General features: G+C 39.7%; 2 protein-coding genes across 13 annotated transcripts in view; both read right to left on the reverse strand.

The window, feature by feature from the left end:
* vav2 (vav 2 guanine nucleotide exchange factor) overlaps positions 1-13929 on the reverse strand; it is a 204796-nt gene extending 190867 nt beyond the window's left edge. For 6 of the 12 annotated variants that reach the window (XM_028025415.1, XM_028025417.1, XM_028025420.1 and 3 more), the window contains exon 1: positions 12726-13928. In XM_028025415.1, the coding sequence (XP_027881216.1) occupies positions 12726-12929 (204 nt within the window). In that variant the 5' untranslated portion in view covers positions 12930-13928. Of the gene's footprint in view, positions 1-12725 lie in introns of all 12 variants that reach the window. The other 6 variants (XM_028025421.1, XM_028025418.1, XM_028025411.1 and 3 more) reach the window with 5 other exon arrangements.
* A 7429-nt stretch (positions 13930-21358) lies between these two features.
* On the reverse strand, positions 21359-27754 carry LOC114149500 (bromodomain-containing protein 3-like). The gene is made up of 10 exons (XM_028025427.1): positions 27400-27754; positions 26125-26441; positions 25860-25997; positions 25644-25779; positions 24285-24550; positions 24075-24203; positions 23850-23996; positions 22577-22695; positions 22187-22506; positions 21359-22099 (listed from the first exon to the last, which is right to left on the reverse strand). The coding sequence occupies exons 2-10, from the start codon at positions 26317-26319 to the stop codon at positions 22002-22004; spliced, it is 1548 nt and encodes a 515-aa protein (XP_027881228.1). The 5' UTR covers positions 26320-26441; positions 27400-27754; the 3' UTR covers positions 21359-22001.
* Positions 27755-27786: the final 32 nt, after the last annotated feature.

A 27786-nucleotide genomic window follows, 5' to 3' on the forward strand; every position in this document is an offset into this window, starting at 1 on the left:
GGATGATTCAGAAGTTGGAGGTGGTGAAGAGGTGTTTTATCCCTGCACTGCATTATGGGGTTTGCTTCTTTAAGCCTATAATCACTCATCGAACTAATTTACTATGTGAGAAATTGGATTAAATCTAATAACAAAACTCCCAGCCAGAAATTCATGCTGAGCAGTTTATTAGTGTTGAAAGAGTCTGATTAGTCGACGGAAAAAAAACATGAATTTTACGTGTTCTCCTAAAATCAACAGCAAAGTAAAAGAGAGAAAAAAATTATTTTACAGCATTATATCTGAATTGGTAACATTTGCTCACGCTAGGCCAGGCTGGGATTCAGGTGGTGAGACAACCTTAAGTTCAGATCAATTCAAAATGAAAAAATAAAAACCTATAATTTGTTATCTGATTTAATAATTAAAAATCTCATCACAGGTTAAGGGTACTATAGCACTGCAGCAAAAGATAACATGTACAGTCATCCTTATTTCCGCATTTAAGGGTTCAGTCAATCAGCACCAAGTGAAATGAATGGTGCTCATAGATTAGCTACTTTGCAAAGACCTTTCAAATATTTTACATTTGCTCTGCGAAGAAATCCGTGAATTTCTCTGATTAATTTTCCAGTTACACTCTTCAAAAAAAGCTGCTATTAATGAAGAGTGAATGGGCGAATGTCCACTGTCTCTAAACAGCCACGTTTATCTATTGTGTAAATAGTCAACAAACCTTAACCTAACATATATCCGCATACGTCTGAGGGAAGCTCAATAAACTGTCAGAAAAGTATGGTGACGATTTTTTAGCACAAAATGAAGTCATAATTCTAAAAAACTCAGGTAGTGCCAAAATGATAAATTTGCTTGTGTACAACAAAATGCTGTTACATTTTTGGGTTAATTGTATTTTTTTCCTACACATATCCAAAATAATTTCATAGCCAAAAACAAGTACAAAGCGCAATGCTTAGAGGGCTAAACAGAAAGCATCAAAACGGCAACTGGGAGAAGTTTAAATTAAAAGTCACAAAGCAGCGTCCCACAGATGGAGCGTGAGGAAATAAGCTCTTCCGCTCCCTCTAACCCACAACGCTGTTCCACTTTGTTTGCATGATTAACAAGGGAGATCAATAAGCACCAGCCCTTTATGGGACTGAGTGTAACATTGCAACCCTACCTTTGTGCCCTTCCGATCCCACAGCTAATTATGTGATATGATCAATACATGTCAGTAATGGGATATTGGTGCTTCTTGTGGCAGTTCAGTGGCAAAAGCCTTGGGAAAAAAAAAATCTAGTGCTACAGTCCCTAATAAACACAGCTATTCTTAGGAGGCACCAGGCAATGACGAGCGTGTTATCTGCTTCCGTTTGGAGAAGAGATAGAAAAAAATATGAAACTGTTTATCTTTCCCCATGTTTGTGAGTATGGAGAAGAAGAAAAGCGGGTTATGATTTGGATGCTGTGCCTCTCCCCCAGCCCAGACCGTTATCTGCTCTCAGTCAGCAGGAAACAGCCACAAGCAGTATGCCACAACAACAACACCACCACAAACTAGACTAGCAAAGTCCTCATATCATAGGGTAAATGTTGTTCAAGACGGCGGTCAATAAAAACAGAAAGGCAGCCAAGGCCAGGCAGAAATGGACTGCTGTAAAAATCACATGACATACTTCAAACCGTTTTGATTTCCTATGATTGAGAAGAACTACAGGAGAAAGATTGAGCCATCTGTCTCGCTCTGACAGGGGGAAGCACTGTGGCCTCTTCTCTCCCATTTCGCCGCGGAGTGACGGTGCCCAGCGAAGCGTGGCTGGCACCGGAAATATTCAGGCGCCATTCCGCTGCATGCCCATGCAAATGAACCCCCTCAACAACCACTATGCAGATGGAGCCACTTTATAAATCAGACGGTGTCCATAAGGTTCAGTGTTCCTCGAAGCTGGCTGCATGTTGCCACGGAGGGTCAGTTTTCCCTCTAACTGGCAAGTTCCCCACAGTTTCATAAGGTAATGGAATACAATTATGTAAATAATTTTGATTTGATGAGCTAAATAACTGTGAAGAGTATTGGAAAACAATAAATGGTACCAAACCTAAAAAGTTTGGTGTGTGTATGCATTAACCCTTTTTAATATGATACCCATAAATAAACTATTATGCAACTACTTGCCTTCAAAAGACATGTAATACCTAGAAAAGAGTCTACCTGTGTGGAGGTTAATCTCTTTTCAAATACAGATGTTCTTTGATGGTCTTAGAGGTTTGATAAAGAAAATCAGTGAAGTCTAAAAATCATCACAAAGTTCAAGAACCACAACAGAGACGTCAGAGATAGTCCACAAATTCCACAAGTCTGACTTTTATGGAAGAAAAGCAAGAAAAAAACCCAGAAGGACAAGTCTTATTTGTCCCAAGGTATTTTATATATTGCCATTTTAGATTTTTTTTCACTTTGTGTTTACAGTGAATCCCCACCAAGGTTCAGTATTTATTGATTCATCTAGTCGATGAAAACTAGAAGCATTTGAAAGAACATGTAGCTTGGGAAGTTAAAATAGAGAGGTGCAATGCTACTTGATATACTGTTGACTAGCGTTTCCAAAGCAGCACCATTTATTTTTCTTGGTGTTGATTGGCTATACCTCTAAAAGCAGAGATAAGGAAGATTGTAGATATTAGCTTAAAATGCATATTAATGCATTTGAAGGTATTGTTGGAGTTTTAACTATTAAAGAAAGGCAGTTATGGGGCATGCCGTGGTGGCGTAGCGGTTAGCGCGACCCGTACTTGGAGGCCTTGAGTCCTCGACGCGGCCGTCGAGGGTTCGACTCCCGGACCCGACGACATTTGCCGCATGTCTTCCCCCCTCTCCTTCCCCGTTTCCTGTCAGCCCACTATCATATGAGGGACACTAGAGCCCACAAAAATACCCCCTGGAGGGGTAAAAAAAAAAAGAAAGAAAGGCAGTTAAACGCATTTTTAGAGGCAGTCTAAATATTTGCAGGTTTTAGCTATACTCGGATGGTTGTGGTCCCTAACCCGCATGAACACCAGATATCCACTGTTGGTTATTCCAATAAATTACACTGAAGTTTGAGGTTTAGCTTTAATCTGCCTCAACATGACATCACTTGAATCACCTCTCAATCAAAGGATTAAGTCAGCTTGGAGTTCCCCTTATAAAACACATAAGCACTCACATCTCAGACAATAAGCCGTCCCTGAGGAATGCAAACAGAAGAAAGATGGACATTAATGTACCACAAGCGCTAGGTGGAGCAGAGTTTTTAAATGTGATTGATAAAATATGTGGCTCTGGTTTTTCAGAACAGACTGGCTGACTCATGCACAGTCTGTGCAGTATGCGGGGGGAAAAAACAGTGGACCACATTTCTACAGTGTGCATCACGATGCAGTAACACCATCACCAGTGTTACAAAGATCAAATGAGTAAGAAAAAAGGAGGATATGTTTGAGTTATTAAGGTAAAAAAAAGAGATCAAAAGTAAGAAAATATGAATCACTGACCATGATTCATGGTCAGTGCCAAATAAGAAGAATTTGGCTTCTTAATCAAATTCTCTTTATATATATGTATGTTTTTCTGCAATGTTTGAACCTAGTTAGCAATAAAACACAGTTTTGTGTTTTATTAGATACCATCATCAAAGTTTCTACACTCTTTAATTCTTCGGGTCAGCTTTCTACTCTGTGGGGACTTTTAGCCATTATCTCATTGGTGTGTGGACAACTGAGTATAAACTCAAAGTCTGACAGGATTATTTTTGCTCGCTGGGGGGATAAAGAGGTCCTTATGTTTAATTAGAGCTGAAAAATATACATGCACACTCAACTGTAAGTCCTTTTGATTTTACAAAACAACTTCTAATAGTTCCTAGAAAGTGGTAGATTGTTCCAACACACAGAGTTCAGGTCCTACAGGAAGCTGGACTTCTTAATAATAATAATAATAATAATAATAATAATAATAATAATAATAATAATCCTGTTCAGTTTTGTTCAACACATTGAGGTTTGACTAGAAGAAAGATTGAAAATGTATTAACACTTTTGCAAGGCAACATATTAGACCTAAATTGCAATTTTTAGAAAAATTAAACACCAAATTTCCAGGGTTAAACCAGTGCACAATTCACTTTCATGGATAGGTTTGCAGTCCTCTGCAAATATTAATGATAACATGGAACCGATTAACCGGCTCTTCCAGCTGTTCTTTAACAAAATGATTTCATTTTCTGGTGTATTAGTTATCATCCGACAGAAATTGAGTTTTATAATTAAAATATTGTCCAATTTTGGCAGCTAATCGAACTTAATAATTACAGCATCGAACATTGAAACATTTCAAATTTCAAAATTTACTTCCATTTTTATTTTTCACAGTGCTGCAAAACTATAAGTGTGAGAATCCATTTGCACTTCATGTATACTGACAACAGCTACTTAACCGTTTCACCATTTGAGTCTCAACTAATGCTGTTCTGCATTCTTCCTGCAGAATGGGAACTTTTACCGCTTCGTATTGATTTATTCTTATCAGAGACTATGGTATACCACCAGATGCTATCTTAATAATGAAAGTGATAAAGAAAAGAGACGCAACACTCCCTGCTCCATAAACATCTTAATCTAAATAGAAATATTTTTCTCTTACAGCTCAGAGATCACAAGGAGTGCATCGCATGGCACATAAAAAAATATTACATAGACAGATGATGAGAAGCAAGGGGTAATTTTGTTTGTACATCTAATAAAAGCATATTATTATGGAGAGCTGTTGACGTGTTAGCACCATGTTAAACAGAGTTGTTTAGCAAAACACTACAAATGTTTTGAACTTTAACCTTTAATTTCTGTCCATCTTTCAGTGGCGATTTTTATATAAAATAATAATAAATCAATATCTATACCAGTAAAACAAAAGCTTTTACTTTACCTTATAAAATACACAAATGCCAATTACATCATGTTAATTATTAAACATGGTAGAGGGTGTGTGGTGTTTTGGTCTGATTTTTTTTTTCTGATGCTCCAGACTTCAAATGATTGACTGCATGACATTATGAAATCTTTAAACTACCAAGATGTTTTAAATAAATCCTGACACAAAGCTGATCCTCTTCCATAACCATCTGAGGATCCAGGCCTAAACTCCTTGCTATAACATATCCATGGCCATTGTTGCAACAACAAAAGGGGGCTTATACACAAAATTACCAGCAGTTTATAGTTTGAACAGTAGTCGCAGCGTAGTATCACAAATACAGATGTACACTGAATGCCCCTCCAGGCATTCCTTTAGAAATATTAATGCTATTCAAATGTCTGATTTGTATGGCTGACACACAGATTAACTTTAAGAGGATGAGTCTCATCTGGATTAAATAAAATTGCACTAACTTAAAAAGAAGCAGTTAGACGCAGGCATGTAAAGTCCTCCTCTGTTTAGTGTTTTCCACTTGTTTCTACGTTACAATGTATGTTTTTAGGTCATGTGGACACAGAAGCTCAATTATATCAAAGCCACATCCTGATGACAGGCGTTTGTCCTAAATAAGTGAAACTGAACATCAACTTCTGCAGCTTGTCAATGGTTGATGTGATCCTTCCTAGACTCAATAATGACATACTATGCTTAATGGTTGCAGAAATAATTAGCAATTTTACAACCATTGTACTATATCTGATTGATGTTCCTGGCATTACATCCTATCACCATATAAAGGCAACTCTGACTTGTAGCAGAGCATTAAAATAGTGACATTATAGACATAATAAAATGTACATCTCATTATCTGACCAATTTAAAAGGAAGATTTTAAAGGTGTGCTTTTATGTACACCTTCATGCTTCACTCAGTTGGCTCTCTCAAGGCAGGTTGTTGACAAGCTTCACACTGCCTACCAGGTGCTGCAGGCATCACTACATGACTTATTATCCAGAAACTATTATCATGTCTCAGAAAACATCAATGTGTGTTCTCGGTTTCATTTTCTTCATATATATTAATATTAATGTAAAACTTTAAGCTTGAAACCCTGGTCTTCTTTGGCCAGAATTCCTGATTAAATACAGAAGCAATTAAAGGCAATTTATTCTTTAATTGATAAATTAATTCTTTAATTGATAAAGCATGTCAGAAACATAGTCACAGGCATGCAGAAAATGTTGCATTTGTGCTATTTGTTTTGTAATTTTACTGTTTCATCAGTCGGACTTTTCTTTGCAAAAGGGAGAATGTTAAGAGAGGGTTAAAGAGAGTTGCAGCACAGTGCTCAAACATGTGGTTAAAGCCCTAAAGCCACATACGTCAATGATTTATGGCTGAATAATAAATTCCCTTAGCTTCTGTTGGTGTCAAACTGAGGCTCGTCTTACAATCTAAATCACAAACTCTGATATAAAGAAATTAAAAGCTTGATTGCGGGTTTTTGCAAACCTACATTTTTTGCCGTTTCATAATTAGAACAGCAACAAAGCTACTTTTCTCTCCTGAAGAAATGGCTAGCTAAGGATGGCAAGTGTCACTGAAGCCACAAAAAACAGCAACAAAAACTCTCTTTAAAAGATTCTTGTGACCTTAAGAGCAGGATCACTTCATAAAAAGGTTAGACAACCCTGTGCTGGGACTCATTCCCTTATTGTCAATCCCATTAGCTTTCAGCTGCACTATCCCAGCTGTTCAAACCAGTGTGGATCTCTAATGAGCTCCATTAACAGTATTACCTGCTTCCGGTGAGCACTGGGGTCACGGGTCAACAGTAGACCCAACGCTGAGATTAAATTACCCCTAGGGGAGGCTGGGAGGTGGCTGGGCAATTTAGCCACTGCCATCCTCCGTCTTTCTCTAGTCGTAAACCGAAATGTGAGAACAAGCTGGATTTATTCTCTTGATATGGTTCTTTCTGATCTCACTTCTAGCCCAGCGGAGATCAAATGTGGTTTTCAGGGTTAGAAATTCAACCTAGAGAGAATATTCAGAGTACGCTGCGATCAAAGGACTGATTAGGAGAGGATGAAATGGACTTAGTCTGAGATGTCAGTGTCGCTCTCTGGGATTTCCAGCTCATCTCACTGAATGACGGCCATTAAAAGCCACAGTGTGGTGTACATCCACTCGCAACCTCAAACAGAATCCAGACAAGACGATAAATGAGTCTTATCAAAAAAAACAAGGATAACGAGATCAGCCTCAATTATCTACAAAAAACAGTCCAATATTATGGCAGGTGAGAAAAAAAACAGTAGCCACTTTCACAACTTTGTGAGGGTCAAACAGCAGTGAGGTTTTTTTGTTTTGTTTTGTTAGCCGAGGAAGGCAGCCATTATTTTTATTTGTCATCAAGCAAACGGCAAATAACCTACATCTGTGAATACATAACTTACATCCATTTTAATAGTTTGAACACAAAATACACTTTAACATGGATTCATGCAAAAGTAGAAACTGTCATAGCAGTACTGCAGAAGTTAATGTCTATGCAGATGCTAACTGGTTACTAAGCCAGACAATCTGTCTTGGTAGCAAACTTGCAGCAGGTTGTTTATTTAGCAGATGAACAATGGAGTTATTATATCTTGTTGCAAAATTGTGTTTCAGAACTGAATCAAAAGCTAAAGATTTTTCTCTTCTAATGCAGAACCATGACTGTAAAGAACAGACTCAGATAACAGTGGTCATTTACTTTCTTCTGCAATTCTACAAGGCTGACTGACAGCTCACAGGAACAAGTTGGAGAATGTGGTCTAAAAAGGCTGAGATTTTATAAATGGGCTCTGGGTTATTTTTTTATAATCTAAAATTTGATTTACTGCCTTAAAAAAACTGAATCTTATTTGCTATAATGATAAGAATTTCTTTTGAAAAGCCTGGTTTGCCAGGCAAGGGTGTAATGGTCGATTTCAAATCAGTTCTTGCTACTTGCTGTCATCAGCTAATCTGTCAGGTGGGAGCAGGACAAAAAAGAAAGAACCTCGATTGCAGTGATTGGAAGCAGCAGGCGCTGTGTGGGATCTGGAGCCCCGCAGAGAACTGGGAGGATTCAAGAGAGCTCGACTGGCTTGGCATACAGCCACAACACAGGTACTGGAACATTTCTCACTCACGCATGCAATTTCAAACATAACAAGCACACTGAAAACAAAAGCATGGTACTACATGCATATCTGCTTTAGTCATCCCAAAGGCATTCACAGTAACCTCATTGACAGAGTCGGGGAAGAAAAAAAATATATCAAAGAATCAGATGTGGAAAAAACAATACAGCAAAACACAAAAAAGCTACAGAGAGCAAAGCCCTCTCTCGTCTCCCAGACACAGCTTGAGGCGCTGCACTATCAGCTCACACAATTTGAGCTGCTGAGAGTCTGCAAACACCAGTGCTCATTAGGTTTCTGTTTACAACCTTGAGGTGAAGATGAATAAACGATGAGAACACAATGAAGGATTTATTGGGCTATATAAATAAGGGTCAGCTAAACTCCTGTCTGCACAGATAAAAACATAAAAATATCTTAAACTTCTACTCCCTACACACATTTGATAAGTAACTCTGCAGTTCCTCAGAATATAGATTTTGATAGAATTAATTAGACCACTGGCAATTCTTGTTGTTGTGCTTCTACCTGATATCCAAGTTTTGCACTGGGAACCAGATCGTGTTTGTATACCAGCTCTGTTTCTGTTGCGTTTTTAACAAACCACAGATAGAAAGTGGGTCTTTTACAAATGTCTTATAAAATTTATGACAAAATTAAGCATTCCAGCCAACTATAGGCGCCTGTCAGCATTACTAATGTAGATGACTAACAAGAAATAGGAAAGGTTAAGGAAATTGTTTCAGTTTGTTAATGTTTAATTTCTGTGCTCAATATTAAACCAGCATGTCCATAAGAGTCATAAAACTGAGAAGCCTTTGAAGAATTACAGGTAGACTGTGCTTTTAAATTTCTCAACTGGGGAGACGGTTTGCCAACATCGTCCCTCTCTTCACGTTAAAAATCGCCACTTAATTCATCTTTATCCTTTAAACACTTGTTTGCATATTCCCCAAACTCAAATCAACTATGGAAAGCTGCAAGCCTGACAAAACTTTCACAGAAGAAGCTATAAGCAAGATAGATGTCCTCTCTGCTTCACATCCTTCTCATTTGGTTAAGTCACTCAGGTTGTGTGTTTCCAAGTATCAGAACACACACACTCTCTGACCTTTTCCTTATCATAAATCACAAACTACCGTTCTCCTGCCAGGGTTTTGTTTAACCCAATTTGTCACTAAGGACACCTCTTCCACCCTTGCTGCAGATTTTCTCAGAAGGACCGGGAGGGCAATTAGTGGGTGGATCAAAGGGTGCCATCCAGACCTCTCCTTCGCCTTGTAATCATGGACGTCCATAGCTTCTGGAGCTGATAAGTGAGGGCTACAGTTGGCCTCAGAGCACAGGCAGAAGCACAGGTGCCTCAGAGAACAGTCAGAAAAGTGCCGCTTTTCCAACCTATAGCCCTAGATTCAGAGTGTATTCTCATGTGAAGTCACAAAAGATGCAAGACATTCAATTTGTTTTTGGGCTTCTTGGAAGTTTCAATCGTATAAATCAAAGTATCAAAGTGTTAAAGTTCTTTAATTGAACTTTAATTATACTAAACTGAATGACCGGAAATACAAATTTTGATTTTCTTTTTCTTATGCAAAGGGGAGAGCGGTGAATCCTGGTGCAAAGCAGACAGACTCATGTGACACATATTCACACATTACTGTGACAGAAGCAGGTCAGCGAAGGTGTGCTGAGAATATTTGACAAACAAGGCATCAAATACCCGCTGCTCTCGAATGATAGCCGTTTCGACTCCCTCTGTAGCATAAGAACAGGAATAATCAAAATTATTTTCTCCAAACTGGCAATTTTTATTCAGAATTCCAGCCAACCTTCACAAAGATGACTCAACATTCAGCAACAGAGACCTACTGGCATCATCAGATTGGGGAGTGAATGAAAGCAGAATGAAAGATTTTCCACAGAGCACTTTTCACTCTACTGCTGCGGTCGTGTTAACTTCCTGAGGAACCAAATGCTTCCTCATATTGATGTTGGGAGCATAAACAAGATTAAGTGAATGGGAAGCTCTAGACAAACGGAGGCACGTCAATGTAATCATAAAACCACTTCGGCTCATGTGTAATCTTAGTCTAAGTATATATCAGGATGGCTACTCTTCCCAAATTCTCCTTTGCAGGGACAAGTTTGCCTATTGTGTTAAGGTCACTCCATGGGTACAGAATCATCCATGAAAAGCTTCACATCTTCATACAGATATCTTTCATGCATGTGGCACATATACGGTATAAAGAAAGCTTTAATTTGGAGAATTTTCTGATGTTCACCCAATTGAGACGAATTAAATTGATTTAGAATTAAAAAGAATTGTCCTGTGTAGAAATAGAGATTAAGAGAATACTGTTGAAAAATGTCTGCCTTCCCATGCATGAAGTTGTTGCAAAACCTGAGAGCTCCTTCAGTGACAGATTGCTGCATCTGAGGTGGAGAAAGTAGCATTATTGCATATCCTTCCCCCCCATCAGCATATACACTTTATAACCCTCACAGCTCACTATAAACTCAAACTCAATAAGTGTTTACATCTCTGCTGTTAGCAGTGCAATCTTTTTTAAACATTTCTAGTAGGCTGTTGCTGCTTTCAATGCACAGATATTGCAACATTGCAATTTTGAAGTAAGCAGTATTGTTTCTTCTTCGTTGTAAGTTTGATCATATAAAATAACAATTTCTTACTCTTATTTTTTCTGTTGGTCACCTAAATGTTCCCAGAGTTGGACAAAAAAGATACTTATATTCCTTACTATTAAAATGTACTGCTTAAATAGGCAAATTATAAAGTAACATTTTGATATCTTACTCATGAAAAGCTTTTATTTCAGTAAAACTATGCTACAGTTCCTCAGCTTTATTATAAACAAAATGGAAATGAAGTAAAAAAAAAAAAAAAAACACTTCTGCATTGGTATACTAATATATGAGTAAGAATAGGAGCTGTTATATTTATTTTCTTTATATAAAATTCTAAGTGGCCTTAAAATGCTTGCAAAATAATATATCCTGTTTCTATTCCTCATAACTGCCTAAATAGAGTGGCAAAGCTGCAACTTCCACATCTCAGTGTAAATGATTAAACGAATAAAATCTGTAACTTCCTCTTTTTAAGCAACATATCTTTTCCCACTTGCACAACTGGCTTGATTGATAAAGTTGAGGTAACATCCTTTGAAGCAGATGAGAAGATGCTGAAGTCGCAGCAAAACTGCATGATCATTTCGCTGACGAGGCAACATTTCTGGCAGACAGGTGAATGGCAACGAAACGCTCAGACCTTGCAGGAGGTTTGCATGTACATGATTGGGTTTGTGATAAAACTGCTGCTGCAAACACAAAGCACAGCCCACACCTACAGAGGTGATCAATTGTTTCTTTCATCCAGGACAAAACTGAACTTGATCGTACAAATTCCGTATTGCTGCATGCACATTGCATTATCACAGGCCGCAGTTCTGCAACAACAGAGATGTGGGCTTGACCTGACGGGAAGCTCTGGAGGAATCGTGTTGAAGACATCTAAAGCAAATTACAGAACACCTCAGTGGATATCTGGCCAGGTGAGAATCAAAATTATCTAAAAGGATATCAGCAAAAAACGTATTTATTTTAAGCATTTATTGCTATTCAGCTTGATAATTACTGCTTAGAGCTAATGAAAATAAGCCAATATTATGGAAGAATACTATATATATATATATATATTTAATACAGAAATGTTATGCTATGGACACACATTGCTTATTCACAAACTCCAAGTGGCTTGCATACCCAGAGCTTGGGTTCGAAACCCAGAGACGTATGTCAAACCCTTAAAAGACTACGGCTAAAGAAGCTAGATCTTTGCACAGTGCTGTGTCCAAAAGCACTGATTAACAGCTTAGAGCACATGTGTCAAACTCCAGTCCTCAAGGGCCGCTGTCCTGCAACTTTTAGATGTGCCTCTGCTGCACCACACCTGAATAGAATAATTAGGTCATTAGCAAGGCTGTGGAGAACTGATCTACACAAGGAGGAGGTAATTAAGCCATTTCCTTCCAGCGTTTCGTACCTGTGGCACATCTAAAAACTGCAGGACAGTGGCCCTCGAGGACTGGAGTTTGACACCCCTGGCTTAGAGGAAGGAAAAACTGTGAGTGAAAAAGCTCCAATAATCATTGTTGCTTGTGCATCTTTTTTTGTACCAGACTTTTTCCTTCCACTGAACTTTACAACAGGGAGATTGATACTGCACTCTCAACAGCCAGCTTCCTTATTAATGACCTTTCATGAATGGTGTCACTGACAGCTTGCTGGACGACTGCCAACTCAGCATTCAATCAAATAATTGTGAATACCAGAACATGGCCATGATCTCACATTTGTGTTAAGGTTATTGCTAGATTACCTGCATTAATCAGCAAATGTAACAAAACTAATGGTTGGAATCATATCACTATGTGTTTAAGAAATGAGTTTCACTTTTATTAACTTTCAGGTGATACTCTAATTTGCGTAGATTTACTCCTATATAGAGCAGTGCAAAATGTGTGTGCAATCAAGAACAGAGTCTGGGGCGTAAACCAAACCCCCATCATCTCTTTGAAGTTTGTTTTGCACAGACTTACCTGTGACATCTGGGGCCTGAAATTGATCTCCTTCAGATCAACCGATCCGGGGGAGAGGTTATGCAACATCTGGCACAGGAGCACCCCGTCCCGCAGCGCCTGTGCCAAGTCGAACACGACCGCCGAGGGCCACACGACCCGGTGGTTCGGGGGCAAGACCTTGCAGTCTATCAACCACCGCCCGCATTGTCTCCACTCCTCCATCTCTGCTCCGGAGACCCTCCTGGCAAAACTGACCGAGTCCTGGAACTGCTTCACAGCCGGCGGAGAGCTGCGTTTCTCGGCGCACGAGCAGGCACTCTGGTCGGCTTCCTTTGCGCTCTGGGTTTCTTGATCATTCACTGTGACTTCTGTAATGATGTGATGTCACAACTTTAGGTTAACAGCAGTAAGACGCTGAGCTTGTATCACTGCATGTCGGCTCTCCTGTGGTCCCAGCATGAAGGCTAAAGAGACAAAAAAAATTCAGGAGAATTTTCTTCTCTTCATTCTCAAAGCCAAAAAAAAAAGTTTATTTCAGAAAATCCAGTTCCCAAACAAAAAGCGAACAGCTGGATGTAGCGGTACGTCAGACAATCCAAACAGCAGAGAATGTGGGCAGGGTGAAGTGTCGTTTAATACTGAACAAAGCCCGGTGTCACTTACCGCATTTGCATTTTACGTTTCGTCACAACTAGGCGTGCAGGGGGGGGGGGAAACGCCAACTTTCAGTATTTTTATAGCACAAAAATAAAATTACGCAGAGAAGTGAAGACAGAGAGAGCAGGCAGAGAACAGTAGCTCAGTCCACAGCCCACACGTCGCTCACAAGGAGCGGAAACATGTCCAGCGGGAACAAAAAAACAGAGGAGCTCGTGTTTACATTCACCTCCGTTAAACGTCACGTTTCTGATACTTTGTATCGAACCTAAGCGCACGCGCCAAAACACCGCGGTGAAGATTTACAGCCCCTGTTCTCTTCCGCTCCCTTTCCTCACGCGCTTCTCTCACTGGTTTCTTTTGGCACGGAGACGTTTCTGTGGTCCCAACTACAACCCACTGCTCACGTTTGACCCGTTGCCCCCCGTTTCAGATTCGTTCCAGACTCGGGAGATAAAATGAGCTCACAGCTTCCCGGTGGTATCCCCTGCAAACTTACAACACGGACAGTGTGTCCCGACTTTCCCAAAGTGGATCCACACTCCATACAAAAAAGAAAAGAAAGAGAGACATGGGAGTTTCAGTGTTTTGGAACTCGGAAAGTGAGAGTTGTCTATCGCCCCCTGATGGATAATGTGCGAACTGCAGGCGTTCAATTAAGATTTTGTTTGCCTTCGCCCTACACTGATTATAAATAAATGGAAGTGAAACATTATGTAAGTGCAGACTTAATTAATTGTTTACAAAACATTTATTTAACAGAAAAAAAACAAACATATGCAGAATAGGGAAATAAAAGCAATGATCCAGTTGCAAAAGTATGACTACAACTCCTTATTTAATAAAGCTTTTGGTTTAACTTCAGCTTTTATTGCTTGGTAGGAGTCTATGCACACGGACATCTTATCTTTAAAAACTTTTACTCAGTTAGATTGAGAGGTCATCCCTACTGTACAGTTAGTTATTTAGCACTGTACTCAGTTATGTTATTCCAAAACTGCAATTTTCCTTTCATGAAGCCATTTTTTTTGTTGATTTGGGTGTATGCTTGGACTCAGTGAGGCTGGAAAAATCTATCTTTATTTCCACCTTTCTAACAAACATGTAAAGGTTTTGGAAGTGTTTTTATTTTCATCCATATATCAAAAACCTCAGTTTCATGAAAAGAGAAGTCACCACCCTCATCTTCCACCCTCATAGCATTTCCTTCCACACGGTTCTTTGACATTTTAACAACCGTGAAATTTTCTTTCAAATAAAAGTCTTTTATATTTAACTATCGATTTGTCCAGACAGGTGGTAATCTTTACATGCATGTCCAGTGATTTCCATTTTATGTTAAAAATCTCCTTGCAGTAAAAAGTGGCATCATGGGGTCAGTGTCCATGACAAGCAAAAATCAGTTTGAAGGAAAAATAAACAGGGCTGCACAGTGGCGCAGTTGGTAGCACTGTTGCCTTGCAGCAAGAAGGTCCTGGGTTCGATTCCCGGCCAGGGTCTTTCTGCATGGAGTTTGCATGTTCTCCCTGTGCATGCGTGGGTTCTCTCCGGGTACTCCGGCTTCCTCCCACAGTCCAAAAACATGACTGTCAGGTCAATTGGTTTCTCTACATTCTCCCTAGGTGTGAGTGTGTGTGTGCATGGTTGTTTGTCCTGCATGTCTCTGTGTTGCCCTGCGACAGACTGGCGACCTGTCCAGGGTGTACCCCGCCTCTCGCCCGGAACGTAGCTGGAGATGGGCACCAGCAACCCTCCCGACCCCATTAGGGACAAGGGTGAACAGAAAATGGATGGATGGATGGATGGAAAAATAAACAAAAAGCAATAACCTTACAGAATCATGCCCCCTTTCAACCACTACCTTCCTAAAGCACCTTTTGATTCAATTTTAGCATTCATTCTCCTTCGGTTGCAGTCTAGCAACGCTCCGTCTCTTCTTGGTAATATTTCCCCACTCTGTCTTGCAAACTCTCTCCGAATCTATCAGACAGTGAAGACATTTCATGCCGATAGCCATCTTCATGTAACCCTAACAGATTTTCAGTTGAATTTATTTCTGGACTCTGGCTCAGCCATGGCAAAACTTTATTTGTCCTTCACTCATGTCGTCCGCCTAGAATGAATTCGGACGTAGAGCACGTTTGGACTCGCTATCATTCTGAAAAATAAAATCCCTCTTTATCTTCAGGTTTCTAGCAGGCATTTATTTCACAACCATAGATACATGGAAAGTAGAGGAGACTGTTGTCACATGTAGAACAAAACTAGTCCTTGTTGGAAATTCCTGCAATTCCTTTAGCATTGCTGTCAGCCTCATGGTAGCCTCCCTGGCCATTGCCATGTTGTCCTTTCAGTAAATTTGTCAAACTGTCCAGTTTTTATAATGTCTATAGCCTCTTTCAGAACATATTTTTGCTGAAACATGAGCACACACATATCAGAGGCATCACATGCACTGTATTTCGCTGTTCAACTAATCTGGGGAAACAAGCAGAATAATATGATGCAGGCAGTGGACAATAACATGTTGAAGATGCTGCACGACAAACTTGTATTAAAAACGACTGAACATAGGATCATATTCTTTCAACTTACTGTTTACACAAAATCATTTATGAAAATATTCTTTGTTGCATATCCCAAGAAAAATGTGCTTATACAACAGCGGAATTGCCCTGTGACAGACTGACAACCTGTCCAGGGTGTACCCCGCCTCTCGCCCGGAACGCTAGCTGCAGATAGGCAGCTAAGGGACAAGGGTTCGGTACACCCTTGTCCCCTAGAGGGACAAGGGTCCCTTTAGGGGACAAGGAGGCCTGTAGGAGCCGATGCTTCATTCTGGAGCTAAACCTGTGTATTTTTGTGTGATCAAAACCGTGTCACTGTGTAAACAAGAGCCCAAAATGCAACAAAACATTTGTGTTTGACTGTGCTGGCATTGTCATGCAAATAGTTCTTTCTGCTGTCTCATATTTGCTCTGCTTTTACTGGGGGACAGTATGCATATAATGGAGTTCAGTGAGGCCATTCCATCCTCTCTATGCAAAATGTGGCTAAAAGCTGCAAATGTGGACATGACACCAAAATCCAACCAGGTTTCAGGTTAATCGAGTTTAGTACAATCAACGGTAAATGTGAACTCAAGTTTGATTACAACAACTGAACACACTTATATAGTTTTCTTCCCTCTTATAACAGATTTGTTTGATTTCCAGTCAAACTGTACAACATACTGTATGTCAGATTATATGAGGGAAAGTATTCTGTCAATAGTTAACTTTTATTAATCAAAGCTGGCGAAAATCGCATATGGGGAACCCCAAGGTTCCATCTTTGGGCCCTTCTTCTTTAATATCTACATGCTCCCGCCAGCTCTCATTATAACTATTAAAAAGATTAGACCATATGCAGATGATACACAGCTTCACATTACAATGTCACCAGGTGACCATGAACAATTCAAACACTGAGCAGATGCATATACCAGATCAATGCCTTGATATGCCATATCTTTCTTCAGCAGAACAGAAACAAAACTGAAGTAATTACTTTTGGACCTAAAGAGGAAAAATTAAGAGTCAGCATACAGCTGAGTCAGCGCACAAAAAAATGCCAGAGTTTATATTTGAACTCTGCCAGAAGGTCTAATAATATTCTGTTTAAATTATAATTCCCTCTTTTTTTTAAATATTGGGAGACATTTTTTTGCTGTTATTTAGAAAGTGTTTTGTGAAATTCTTAATCTGAACTGAGTATTTGATAGCAGACAACGGATCACTCAGTCAGATATTTCAAGCTGATGAAAGCCAGTTTCTACCTCGGGCTAAATCTGAGAAAAATCCACCCAAGCTGTGTTGTTTTTAAACACAGAGTAAACAGATATTACAGCACAGAGTGCAGCACGAAATGTTTAAAGAGCTAGACTTTTTTACCCCATGTGGTGTTAGTGGAGCCAAAACACGAAGAGTTATTGGATTTTAGTTCAGGAGGCGATTGAATGCCAGTGCTGCTGGTATTTAAAACTTACACCTGCTGCCTCTAAAGTGTTCCAAATATCAACTCATGCAAGCTTAAGTTTCCCCACTTTGGTTTTCAGCTAGCAGGTCAATATGTTGTTCATGTCTGCCATACTTGACAGAAAAAAAAGAGAAAACTCTATGCCCTCTTCTTTATTCTCTCTAAAATCTATTACGGACACAGCCAATGCCTGCTGTGATTCAGCGAAGTCAACAGCTTTTTATTATTGCTTTTCTTTCTAAATATCTCACTCCTGCTCGGATCGTTGAGGTCGGGTTTTTTTCCGTTTCTGCCAAAATGTCATTTTTGTAAATCAAACAATCACAATTGGTCAATTAAACACTTAATTGCCACTAACATCAGTATGCCACCTGTTCATGGTTAAATGGCTTTTGTCATGTCTCATTACGCTCTCTGCTCACTCATCACTGCGCCTCCCCAGCTCCAGGATTCCCACTGGGATGGAACCTTTTTAGCCAATTTATCTTCCGGCTCAAATCAAAGCTGGCTTTTCTCCTCACATATGACCAAGCGTATCTGTTTTAGATGATTCATGTCCCTTAATTAAAAAAAAATATATTTTACATTTGGTTAACCACAAATATTTGTCTATTTGATAGTGTATGTAATAAAGTAACACAAACTTTGGGATATGGAAGTAAAAAGCACATCCTTCCTGTCCACAGCCATCACCATCTACAATAACTTTGAAGAATTTCGAGTTAATATGAGCTACATGTCATTTCTATTTGGGATGAATAAAGTATTTTGAAGTTGAATATGATTTAATCATTTTGTCTTCCACTTCCCAGCTTAACTCTTTTTTGTGTTGGTCTGGTGGATACAATTTTATGAAGATACATTCGTCTAACCTGACAAAATGTGAAGTCGAGGAGGCATGAAAACTTGCTAAGGGCTCAATGTGAAATGAAAGCTTTGGAAATTTCCTTCTTTGTGGTTCCCCTGATGTTGCAACCTTTTAGCAAAGGCTTCCCTGAACTTCCAACAGCCCTGACATTTAAGAGGCCCTGATATCAGCACAGAAAATGACTGTTAATGAGAGCCGAGGCTGTGTTTTAATGCACCTCATTATATCCCAGCAAGACATTTAACTCTGTGAGCTTCAATATGCAGTGCTATTCTCATGAAGACGAGGGAGTTGCATAAAAGGATGGCCTTTGCACAGTGAAATCTGTGATGTATAAATACTCTTTGAGTGTGGCCACAGAGCCATGAGATCACTTAACCTTTAAGGGCTTTTTCTCGTCCTGTGAGCCTAAAACATGGCTTTTAAGTCTCCATGCAGGCGGTTTGTTCACTGTGAGCTGTGTTGCTATGCTGACAGGGAATCAGTGTCAGTGGAAGAGACAGAGAATCAACTTGCGGCTATTTCCAAGGAATTTTGTGGCTTTCAGCACCACCAGACTGTGGTTCTAAAGCAATTATGGCAATATGCTGCTCTCAACAGTTTCTATTAAAAGTAAACAATCTAAATCTTCCCAAGACAGACGCACCAAGGCCAAATTATTTCAGGAAAATACAAGGAGGGTACCCAGTTAAGGCCTGTTTGGTTTCATCCATGCTCCAGGGCCGCATGATTAGGAGTTTTATTACACTGTCACTGGAGGAAGTGGTTGGGAGTGAGTGATGGACCCTAACAAGTGGCATGCAGTGAAGGACTAAAGGAGTCATAAATAGAAAGAAACAAAGAAGAGATGCAAAGAATCAAAGAATAAAGTAAAATAAATAAACAAATGAATACTTAATTAAACAAATGAATGAATGCATAGCATAAACAAGCCAACAAACAAATAGCGATAAAATACAAGTACAAATATAAAATAAGTAACAAATGAAGATGGAACAAACTACAACAGATAAAAAATACCTCAACAAATAAACAAATAAAGTAATTTAATTACAAAATAAAAAAAAGATGGAATAAACTACTACAATCTATAAATAAATAAATACATACATTAATTAATGTACTCATGCCTGGCAAAGAGATGAAGCATGATTAACAGTGTTCCAGATTCAGCCCAGAGCTGCAGGGTCAGTGTCATTGTTTGCTTCTTCGCTTCCTTAGCAGCTTCCTGAACTGAGCATGCTCTGTACATGTGACACAAGTCTTTAAAAATCAACCAGTTCAGCAAAACCTCTCCAACCATAAGTAATGGCTTTAGAACAGATTAATAAGCACCATAAAGCCTCATACAAATTGAACATATTAAGCAGAAGAGGCGCTGGCTTCCCAGAGAACAGTTATCAGCTAATTTTCAATTAAGATGCCACATTAGCATGAACTGAGCACCAAACAGAAGTGTGTTCATCTGGATTTCGCTCAGTGGATCTCGATCCAGAGCAACATTGACAGAAAGCCAACAGTAACAGTGTTTTCATTTGCTTCCCACTGGTTTTGGGATGGGGTGTTAAAAGAAAAGCAGACACCAGTTAATCAAAGCGATCAATCTTGTGCACCATATGTGGAGTTGGACGTGTGGCAGTGGGGCCAGCAATGGGAGAACTGAGCTGTTGTCATTAGAGGTGTGGCACCGATCGATCATGACCTGAGGCCGGTGTGCGCTGCAGGATGGCATTTTCCATACGGCATGATGGGAATGCGGGTCACAGAGAGTGAATCATCCTGCAGCATGCACTCAGGACAGCAGGCTTTTCCCCATAAAACTAAAGTTTAATTTAACAGTTGTCTTGATTATTTAAAGCTAGATTTAATATTTTATGTAAACCAGAATGAAAGAAATGCATTGGATACATAGTCACAACCAAACTTCTGCTCATTTAAAATCTCACAAAGAGAAGCAACCTCCAAGCTGATCTATGATAGCCCCCTCCTGGCAGAATCCTGAACTGCTCAGTCTTTTCTCAGCCAGTGCCTCACTACCATATTTCTCTACAACTCCCCAACTGCAGATATGGAGTGCTTCAAAGTGCGCGCATGCTGCGATCCAGTGGAGCAGAAACTGGTGGCAGGACCAGCTGTTAGGACTGGACTGTGCCAGTTTGTGCAGAGCAGTTGGCAGGCCTGTTGGAAGCACAGCTAATGTGTAATTCAGTGCAGCTTTTTGTCACAGTCTAACCATTCACAGAAGGTGGAAAAAGATGGTGTTGTTAGACATCAGCTGCCTGTTGTGTAGAACAGATCTGAAATTGAATCAGTGGAACATAGTAAATTACTGAAAATGTCATTTATTTCGGAATTTCAATTCAAAAAGGGAAACTCCTGTGTTAAGACACACATTTTGAAGTCAACCCTTTTTTCATACTCTGGGAAATAACCTACTGAATTTAACTTTCTCAAAGAGATCAATGTCTAGGTTTGACTCTGCCAGAAACTCTTAATTCTCAGATTTACTGTTGTGTTTTGGATCATCCTCGTTGTGCAGGATGTTCTAACAACATAGAAATCTAAAATCTGGAGATTGGACTTGATTTAACACAAATTCAAATCAGTTCAGAACCGCGGGTAGCGATCGGATCATTTTAACACTTTATCAATTTCAACTCAGAGCCTGAAGCCTGGTTGACTCGTTGAACCGAGCACACAGCAGCGGGTGTCGCAGCACCACGTGCACCTCTGGATCTTTGTAACTCGGCGTATATCGCGCGCGCCGCTGTTCACACAAACTGGAGGAACTGGAAGATGCTCTTCCAGGCGGCTCCAATGCAAACCTTAACTAGGCCTGGGCAGGGGGCCCGCCGCCCCAAAGTGCCCCCTGCAGCTCCACCCCTGGATTCATCTCTTTATCTCTCTCTCTCTCTCTCTCCCTGATAAATATTACTCTAACCACAGCTGCTGTCCCTGGTTACTTCAAAAAAGCAATTGTGGAACCATTAGCAACAACAAAAAAATCGTCATTCATCAGTTTTAAAGAAATTATGTTAAAGTTTTCTTCTGCTTTGAATTTTTTTAAGAGGCTTCAGTTCATTTAAAACTATTTCACAAAATAAGATAGCACTTTGAAGAGCTTTTATTCACCTTTGTTCATCAGGTTCAGAGCAGTGTTGGTGTCAGGGTACAACTGTACAGCGGTTCAAGTGTTTCGGTTCTGGCAGACGTGGGGACTTTTCCTTGGCTCTCTGTCCTTCGGGACAGCAATAATTTACTAAAAAAACAAATAACAAAAAATAAGTACAAGGAATTTGTTATGGCCACTCTAAAGCATTATTTCTGCTGTTTTTGCACCTGTATATCACATCAAACAAGGGACTGAACATAGAGCCCTGACTAACTCCGTAGGTGAACAGAAAAACTCCTGCCTACGAGATGTTATACATTAGGACAAATGCATCTTTAATTTCAGCAACAGGCTTAAATTATGACGCCAACATTTTATGATCATAAGTGAAAAGCTGTCAAAAAGCCTAATAGCACAATGACAAAGCTTATTGAATAAATGTTAAAAAGAACACCATAAAACGATTCTTGGAAACTTTTAAGACGTTAGACATTAGAAAAAAACACTGAATAAAAAAGGTAGAAAGGTTTATTTTCAACAATTAAAATATGTACAGAAACAGATAAAAAAAAAACAACAAACGTTAACATGTAACAACTTTTGGTCCTCAGAGCGAGATATAAATAGAGAACAACAAAGATTATGAGTCAGTGTCTTCCGAACTTGAGTTGGTGGAGGCACAATCCGACAAACTGCTGCTTGTGCTGACAGACTGAGAGGCACTTTTGCTGGTCTTCTCTGGAGAATGTAAAGGAAACAAAGCACCATCAAAATCTTATTATCAAATCATTCAAGAATAGCTTTGTGCCAATATGCTTTACTTACTTTGATATTTTTTGAATTTCTTGAACAGGCACGTTCTGACATATTGCTCGAGCTTCCGCAGAGTGGACGGCTTCAGTAACTCAAAGTCGATCTCAATCTCATCCAGGTTATTGGTGCACATGGTGGGCTCCGACGCTTGAAGGATTTCGACCACGCGGGCCAGCTTCATGCCAGGAAGGCGATTGATGTCGAGGCTCAGCTGATGTTTTTCCTCATACGTCATCGGCAAGGCTTTATTGTCTGAATCCCGTCTTTCCTCGTGTGTAGCCGGCAAAGCTTTCTCTCTCAAATCCCAATCTTTGTTTTCTTTCAATGGATTCCTGAAATTAGAGAAAGTACGAGTAAACGTGCATATAATGTATAGAAACAGCACTAAGTCAATAATCATACCGAACTATAGGGTTTGAAGCACTTTTAGGTACATCCCCGCCATGTTCTTTCTGGTCATTCTCCTTCCGCAGGTTTGGGGTTTGAAAAACGGCTGCATGCTGTCCGTCAATGGTCTTTAGCTAGGCAGAAAAACACCAGAACATTATTTTTATGTGGTGAAGCCTTTCTAATAAAGCTCCAAAACAATTAAAAGCACCAAGAAGCCAAAGATGTTGAAAACACGGTAGCGAAGAAAGAAATGCAGCCGTTTTCACACATGAACACCAGAGTTCTAGAGAATGTTCTGGCAGGTTTTGATTTAGACATTTTCTGTTAGGAACACTCTAGAAATGTGGTGGAATGGCAGAACACAACGCAAAAATACACTGAGGAAATCAGTGTATTTTTACACTCAGTGCTTTACTACAGCTCCTTCCTGGCAAAAAGGAAGCAGAGATCAACAAATCAGGAGAGCAGAAAGGAGATTGAAGCAGCCATTTTGTACTGGAAGCACGCTGGCTAACTTGCAGTAAACACTCTGCGAGATCTGCCATCTCACCCGCTGACATTCCAGACATTCAACTCAAACGAAAAATGTCTTGCAGGCGTCCAAAGCGGACGTTGTGGAAATTCATTGACACATATTTCACCAATCAGGAACATCTCTAGAACATTTAAGTGCACGTGTGAAAATGGCTCTGGGGCACATCTGCAAGGGAACGCAACACAGTTAACACATCAATATCTATGTTACAAATAGCACCTTCCGTTCATTAGCACCCCTGGAGAAGATGTGGAGAACATATATTTTATTGCACTGATATGAAATTGTAACAAAAAAATCTAACCGTTGATTTAATTGTATTTTAGTGCAGAAAATATACTGATAAAATGTCTTTTAAACAAGTAGAACTAATAATCACCCTTGTCTATGGGCCTATTTCTTTAAACTACTCTGCAAAATGGAAAAGAACACAACATTTCATGTCAATAAATAAATAAATAAATAAATAGATGACTCCTCAAAGTCCATCGTCCAGGTGGGTTTTCATGAATATGTTTAGTGGAGGACACTCTGGGCAACTTTCTGTTTCAAACATCTGGGCATTATAAATTCCTTCACATTGTAAATAAAGCAATACAAAATGCAGCCACAAAAACAACACAGAATCGGTTTATCGGACAATAAAAGCACCGCATCATCTCTCAAATCTACTGTAAATATCAGATTTGTCAGATGAGCATCTTTGATTTTATGAAAAACAATTATTTTTTTCTTTCAGATGAAGCCCACCTGTTTTCGTGCCTCAGCAAACCGGGTGGAGTCCTCCACTGTTGACTCAGATCTGACCAAACTAGCCGGACTGCTGATGGTGCAGCTGGGAGCGGTGACCCCCACTTGCTCATCTGGCATCTTAGCAAACCTCTGTTCGAACACTCCCTTCAAGCATCCATAAGCAAGCATGAAATGGAGAGAATTACTAAAAAAAATAATACAGTATTATAATTCGCAACACACCTGAAGCTTTCTGGCCATGCCGACCACAGTGTGATGGGAGGGGTTGTACTTGTAGCAATTGGAAAAAATTAAGCGGATATCTGCAGCGAACTGCTGCGCGTCCTGGTACTCTCCTCCATCCATCTTTTTCTGCAGATGAACAGAAATCCTTTAAGTGATGCCAAGATTACACTTCAATCCACATAAAGGTAAAAAAAAAAGTAGCTCTACTTTCACAGTGCTGAGATCCATTGGGTATTTGATGATGTCGTGGTAATCGTGAATCCCCAGAGCTTTAGCGTCTACAGGCCTGTAGAATGGCCAGGCGTAGGCGGAATGTTTTTTCGACAGCATCTCCTTTAGGATGTTGCTGCAGTACTTCAGCTGCTCCCTCAGTCCTCCATGTTCTGTGTTTGGGTTTGGAATGTCCCTTGCTTCAAAGTCGCTCTTGGTAGGAGTGGTTGCTCGGCCCGTGCCTTCAGGCCTCATCCTTTTTTCTGAAAGGAGCAGCAAAGGGTATTCACACCTCTTGAAATTTTTAGATTGTGTCAAACTACAATGCAGACCAACACAAATATAGTGCAAGTAAACAAGAAAAAAACAAAAGAGAAAAAAAAAAGATATGTAACTTCCTGGAAGTGCCAGGCCTCCGATGACAGAAACCGCTTATTGAAGTGGCACAAATAATTTTTGTATTATCTTGTGTGACCCCTGACACTTCTGTAAATATTTTTTTGGGGAAAAAAACATGATTAAAATGACATTAATGGAAATTTTCTTAAAAATCCCAAAGCTTCAGTTAAGAGTTGATATTTACAATTTGAGAAAAGACAATATGAGGATAGGCTGAATTTTTTTTTTGATGGTGAGGAAATATGCACTGGCTGTAAATTCTGATTGTTTGTCCTTGTGTGTTGGACTGTTCATATGTGGAATTGATGTTTGATTCATGTTTAGAAGATTAAACAGTTTTAGTCGTTTGAGATCCCAGGTTTGTTTGTTTTGATTCTGGTTTTTCCTGAAAGGAGGAAGGCTTGCTGTCAGTAGGACTTTTTGCTGTAACACACACGTTTGAGTCGCATCCTGACTGGACGATGTTTTAGATGTATTGTGAAGGTCTTGTGTGAATGAATGATACATTCTATTTGTACTCAAAAGGATGGAAATCTAGAAATTTTACTTTAGATTCTGTATTTTATTATATGCATGTAATGGTTAATGATTAGGTAAAAATAGAGCAGAGTGTCTGAAGGACATCAACAAATAGGTGCAAGTTGGGAGTCTTGCACCAGCTGTTGGAATGTACAGCTCATCTTGAGTGTGTGAGGAGAGAGGGGTGTTTTCAAGATCAACACACACTGGTATTGGTGCCAACAAGCAGACAGAGCTCTCATTGTTATACCAGGCCTTAATAAAAACTCTCAAAGATAAAGTGTTTGAATCTTATTAATTATTTAACAGAAAATTCTGAAAAAAACAATAAAATAAAGTGACGTTTATGATTATAATGTGACAGAATCTGAGTACGAATTATTTTGCAATGCGCTGTACGTCTCACCTCACATCAGCCGTTTGCAGAAGCGACATTACCTGGAGGGATGCTTTTTCTGCCTTTCCCTTTGCCTGCATGAGGAACAATCTCCTCCTCTTTCTGAGGCATCTGGGAAACTTTTTGCAAGAAAATCTTCTCCAAGGCAAGAGCCATCAGCACAATGTCATCGGTAGGCTGCACGGGAGGATTGAGAAAAATCAGTTAGGACTTAAATATCCAGGACTTTACCTTCTTTAAACCAAGAAGCTCCTAACCTTGTTATATATGTAACAGTTGGTAAACATGGTGTTGAAGTCTTGCAGGCATTCGCTTGAACTCCAGTAGTAGTTGTTCTCCAGGCGTTTCTTGATGGTGCCCAAGTCCATGGGAGATGTTATGATCTTATGATAGTCCTGTTGAAATAGAGGCGAGTTTGGATGTAAGAGACAGTCTGTCCGGGTATGACTGACAATGCAGGGCAGTTCTTATCTGGCAACAATGTGAGCTAAAAAAAAAACAAAAAACAAACAGATTACTCACTGGTAGCCCGAGACTGACTGCATCAACAGGCTGGTAAAACGGCCAAGCAAACTGGTGCCGCCACAGAGCTTTCACCACCACTTTCTCCATGTACTGCAGCTGGTTGGTCCGTCGGCCAGGCTTGTTGGGATCGGTCACCTCTGGAGGAGGGGGATTCACGGGCATTTTGGGATCTGGCTCAGCGTCGGAGGACATGATGCAGGTGAAACGGGGTTCGCCGTTATCTCGTTTTAGCCAGGTAGTGTGTGCCTTTCAGCTCAGTGGAGACTCCGAGGGAACGCCGGCCTGCTTCATGCATATTTTTCATGCCACACAACCTGTTTATCAAACAGCAAACAGTTAGAACTGTGCACTTCTAACAACGCTGTGGTTTATTAAGACATCACAGTTGTCTGCCAGGGAATTGTAGAGGTTTTGTTAAGCTTGCCTCTACTCTTTTTGTTCATCTTATGTATGTTTGTTCAACAACTTTATGGCGTAATAACCTAAATTAACTGAAATAAATACTTGGAAGTATTTCAGTCTGTCTAACAAATTTGCATATTCTAAGACTAGCTTTCATTTAATGGAATTAGTTCAGTAAATTAGCTTATATAATCGTACAAAAACAAGGAAAAAAATTGGGAAATTAAATTTTGTTGCTTTAATAGAACAGATTTATGTACTCAATAAAATGCTAGGTCTTATTAAGCAGAAAAAAAACCCCTTAAGAAATATATTATTCCTTTTTGAACCCCAGTGCTCTAAACTTGACAATTTGGGCCATCGGGGCAAAATCACTGTTTTACAATGTTCAGCTTTATGGGATGATATTTAGTGAAGGGCTGTGTCATTACAATAGCATGAAAAACACCGAAAATGGTGGACGTTACAAAAAGAAACACGTTTTGAATGACTATCACTGGGATTTTAAAAAATAAATCTTAGTCTAAGTATGTTTAGTTTTATCGAACAAGTTCAAAGAAGAGTTTAACCAACAGTTACTGAAACGGTAAACTCGTTTACAGCAACAAACAGCACTGGATGTTGTCGAAATAATACAAAGTATCCTTTATTGAACACTGCTAACTGTTGAACATTTTATAAGCGCTTTTTTTCCCCCCACAAAGAAAAAAAAACAACAGCGGTAACACATTACAGCAACACTAGCTAGCTCAACTTGGCTAGCTGGTTTTCATAAAGTGCTACTAACTAGCAGGTTAAAGCGACAAAAAAAAACCCTCAAAAGCCCAGTATGGATCGGCATAAATCAAGTTTCACATAAACAAAGCCAACCTGGAGTAGCCTTTCTTTGTTTTGTGGTGGTCGACTTCTAGTTTAGCAAGTTTTGACGCCGAACCTTCGTGTTGTCATTTAACGACGCAAAAGTATCCTTTCCAACAACTGACCAGAAAAATAACGGTTGAACAAAAACTGAAGGGTTTGTGAACTCTTTTTTTTTTTTTTCTCGTGAGAGGGAGTTGAAGTGATCTTCTGAAGACTTTGTTTTTCTGATCAAAGAAAGTTATTACTGAAGGGAAATGAAATCAGAAAGCCGAACTGGGTTTACTTCAGAGTGCAGGAGTGGGGTACCAACTGAAAACTAACTGACCAGTAGCTGACATGGCTGGAGCAGGAGTGGAGGGAGGGGCGTTCCTCTTCACACCGCCACCTGTTGAACCG

This window comes from Xiphophorus couchianus, chromosome 8 (assembly GCF_001444195.1).
Source record: "Xiphophorus couchianus chromosome 8, X_couchianus-1.0, whole genome shotgun sequence".
NCBI classification, from domain to species: domain Eukaryota; kingdom Metazoa; phylum Chordata; class Actinopteri; order Cyprinodontiformes; family Poeciliidae; genus Xiphophorus; species Xiphophorus couchianus.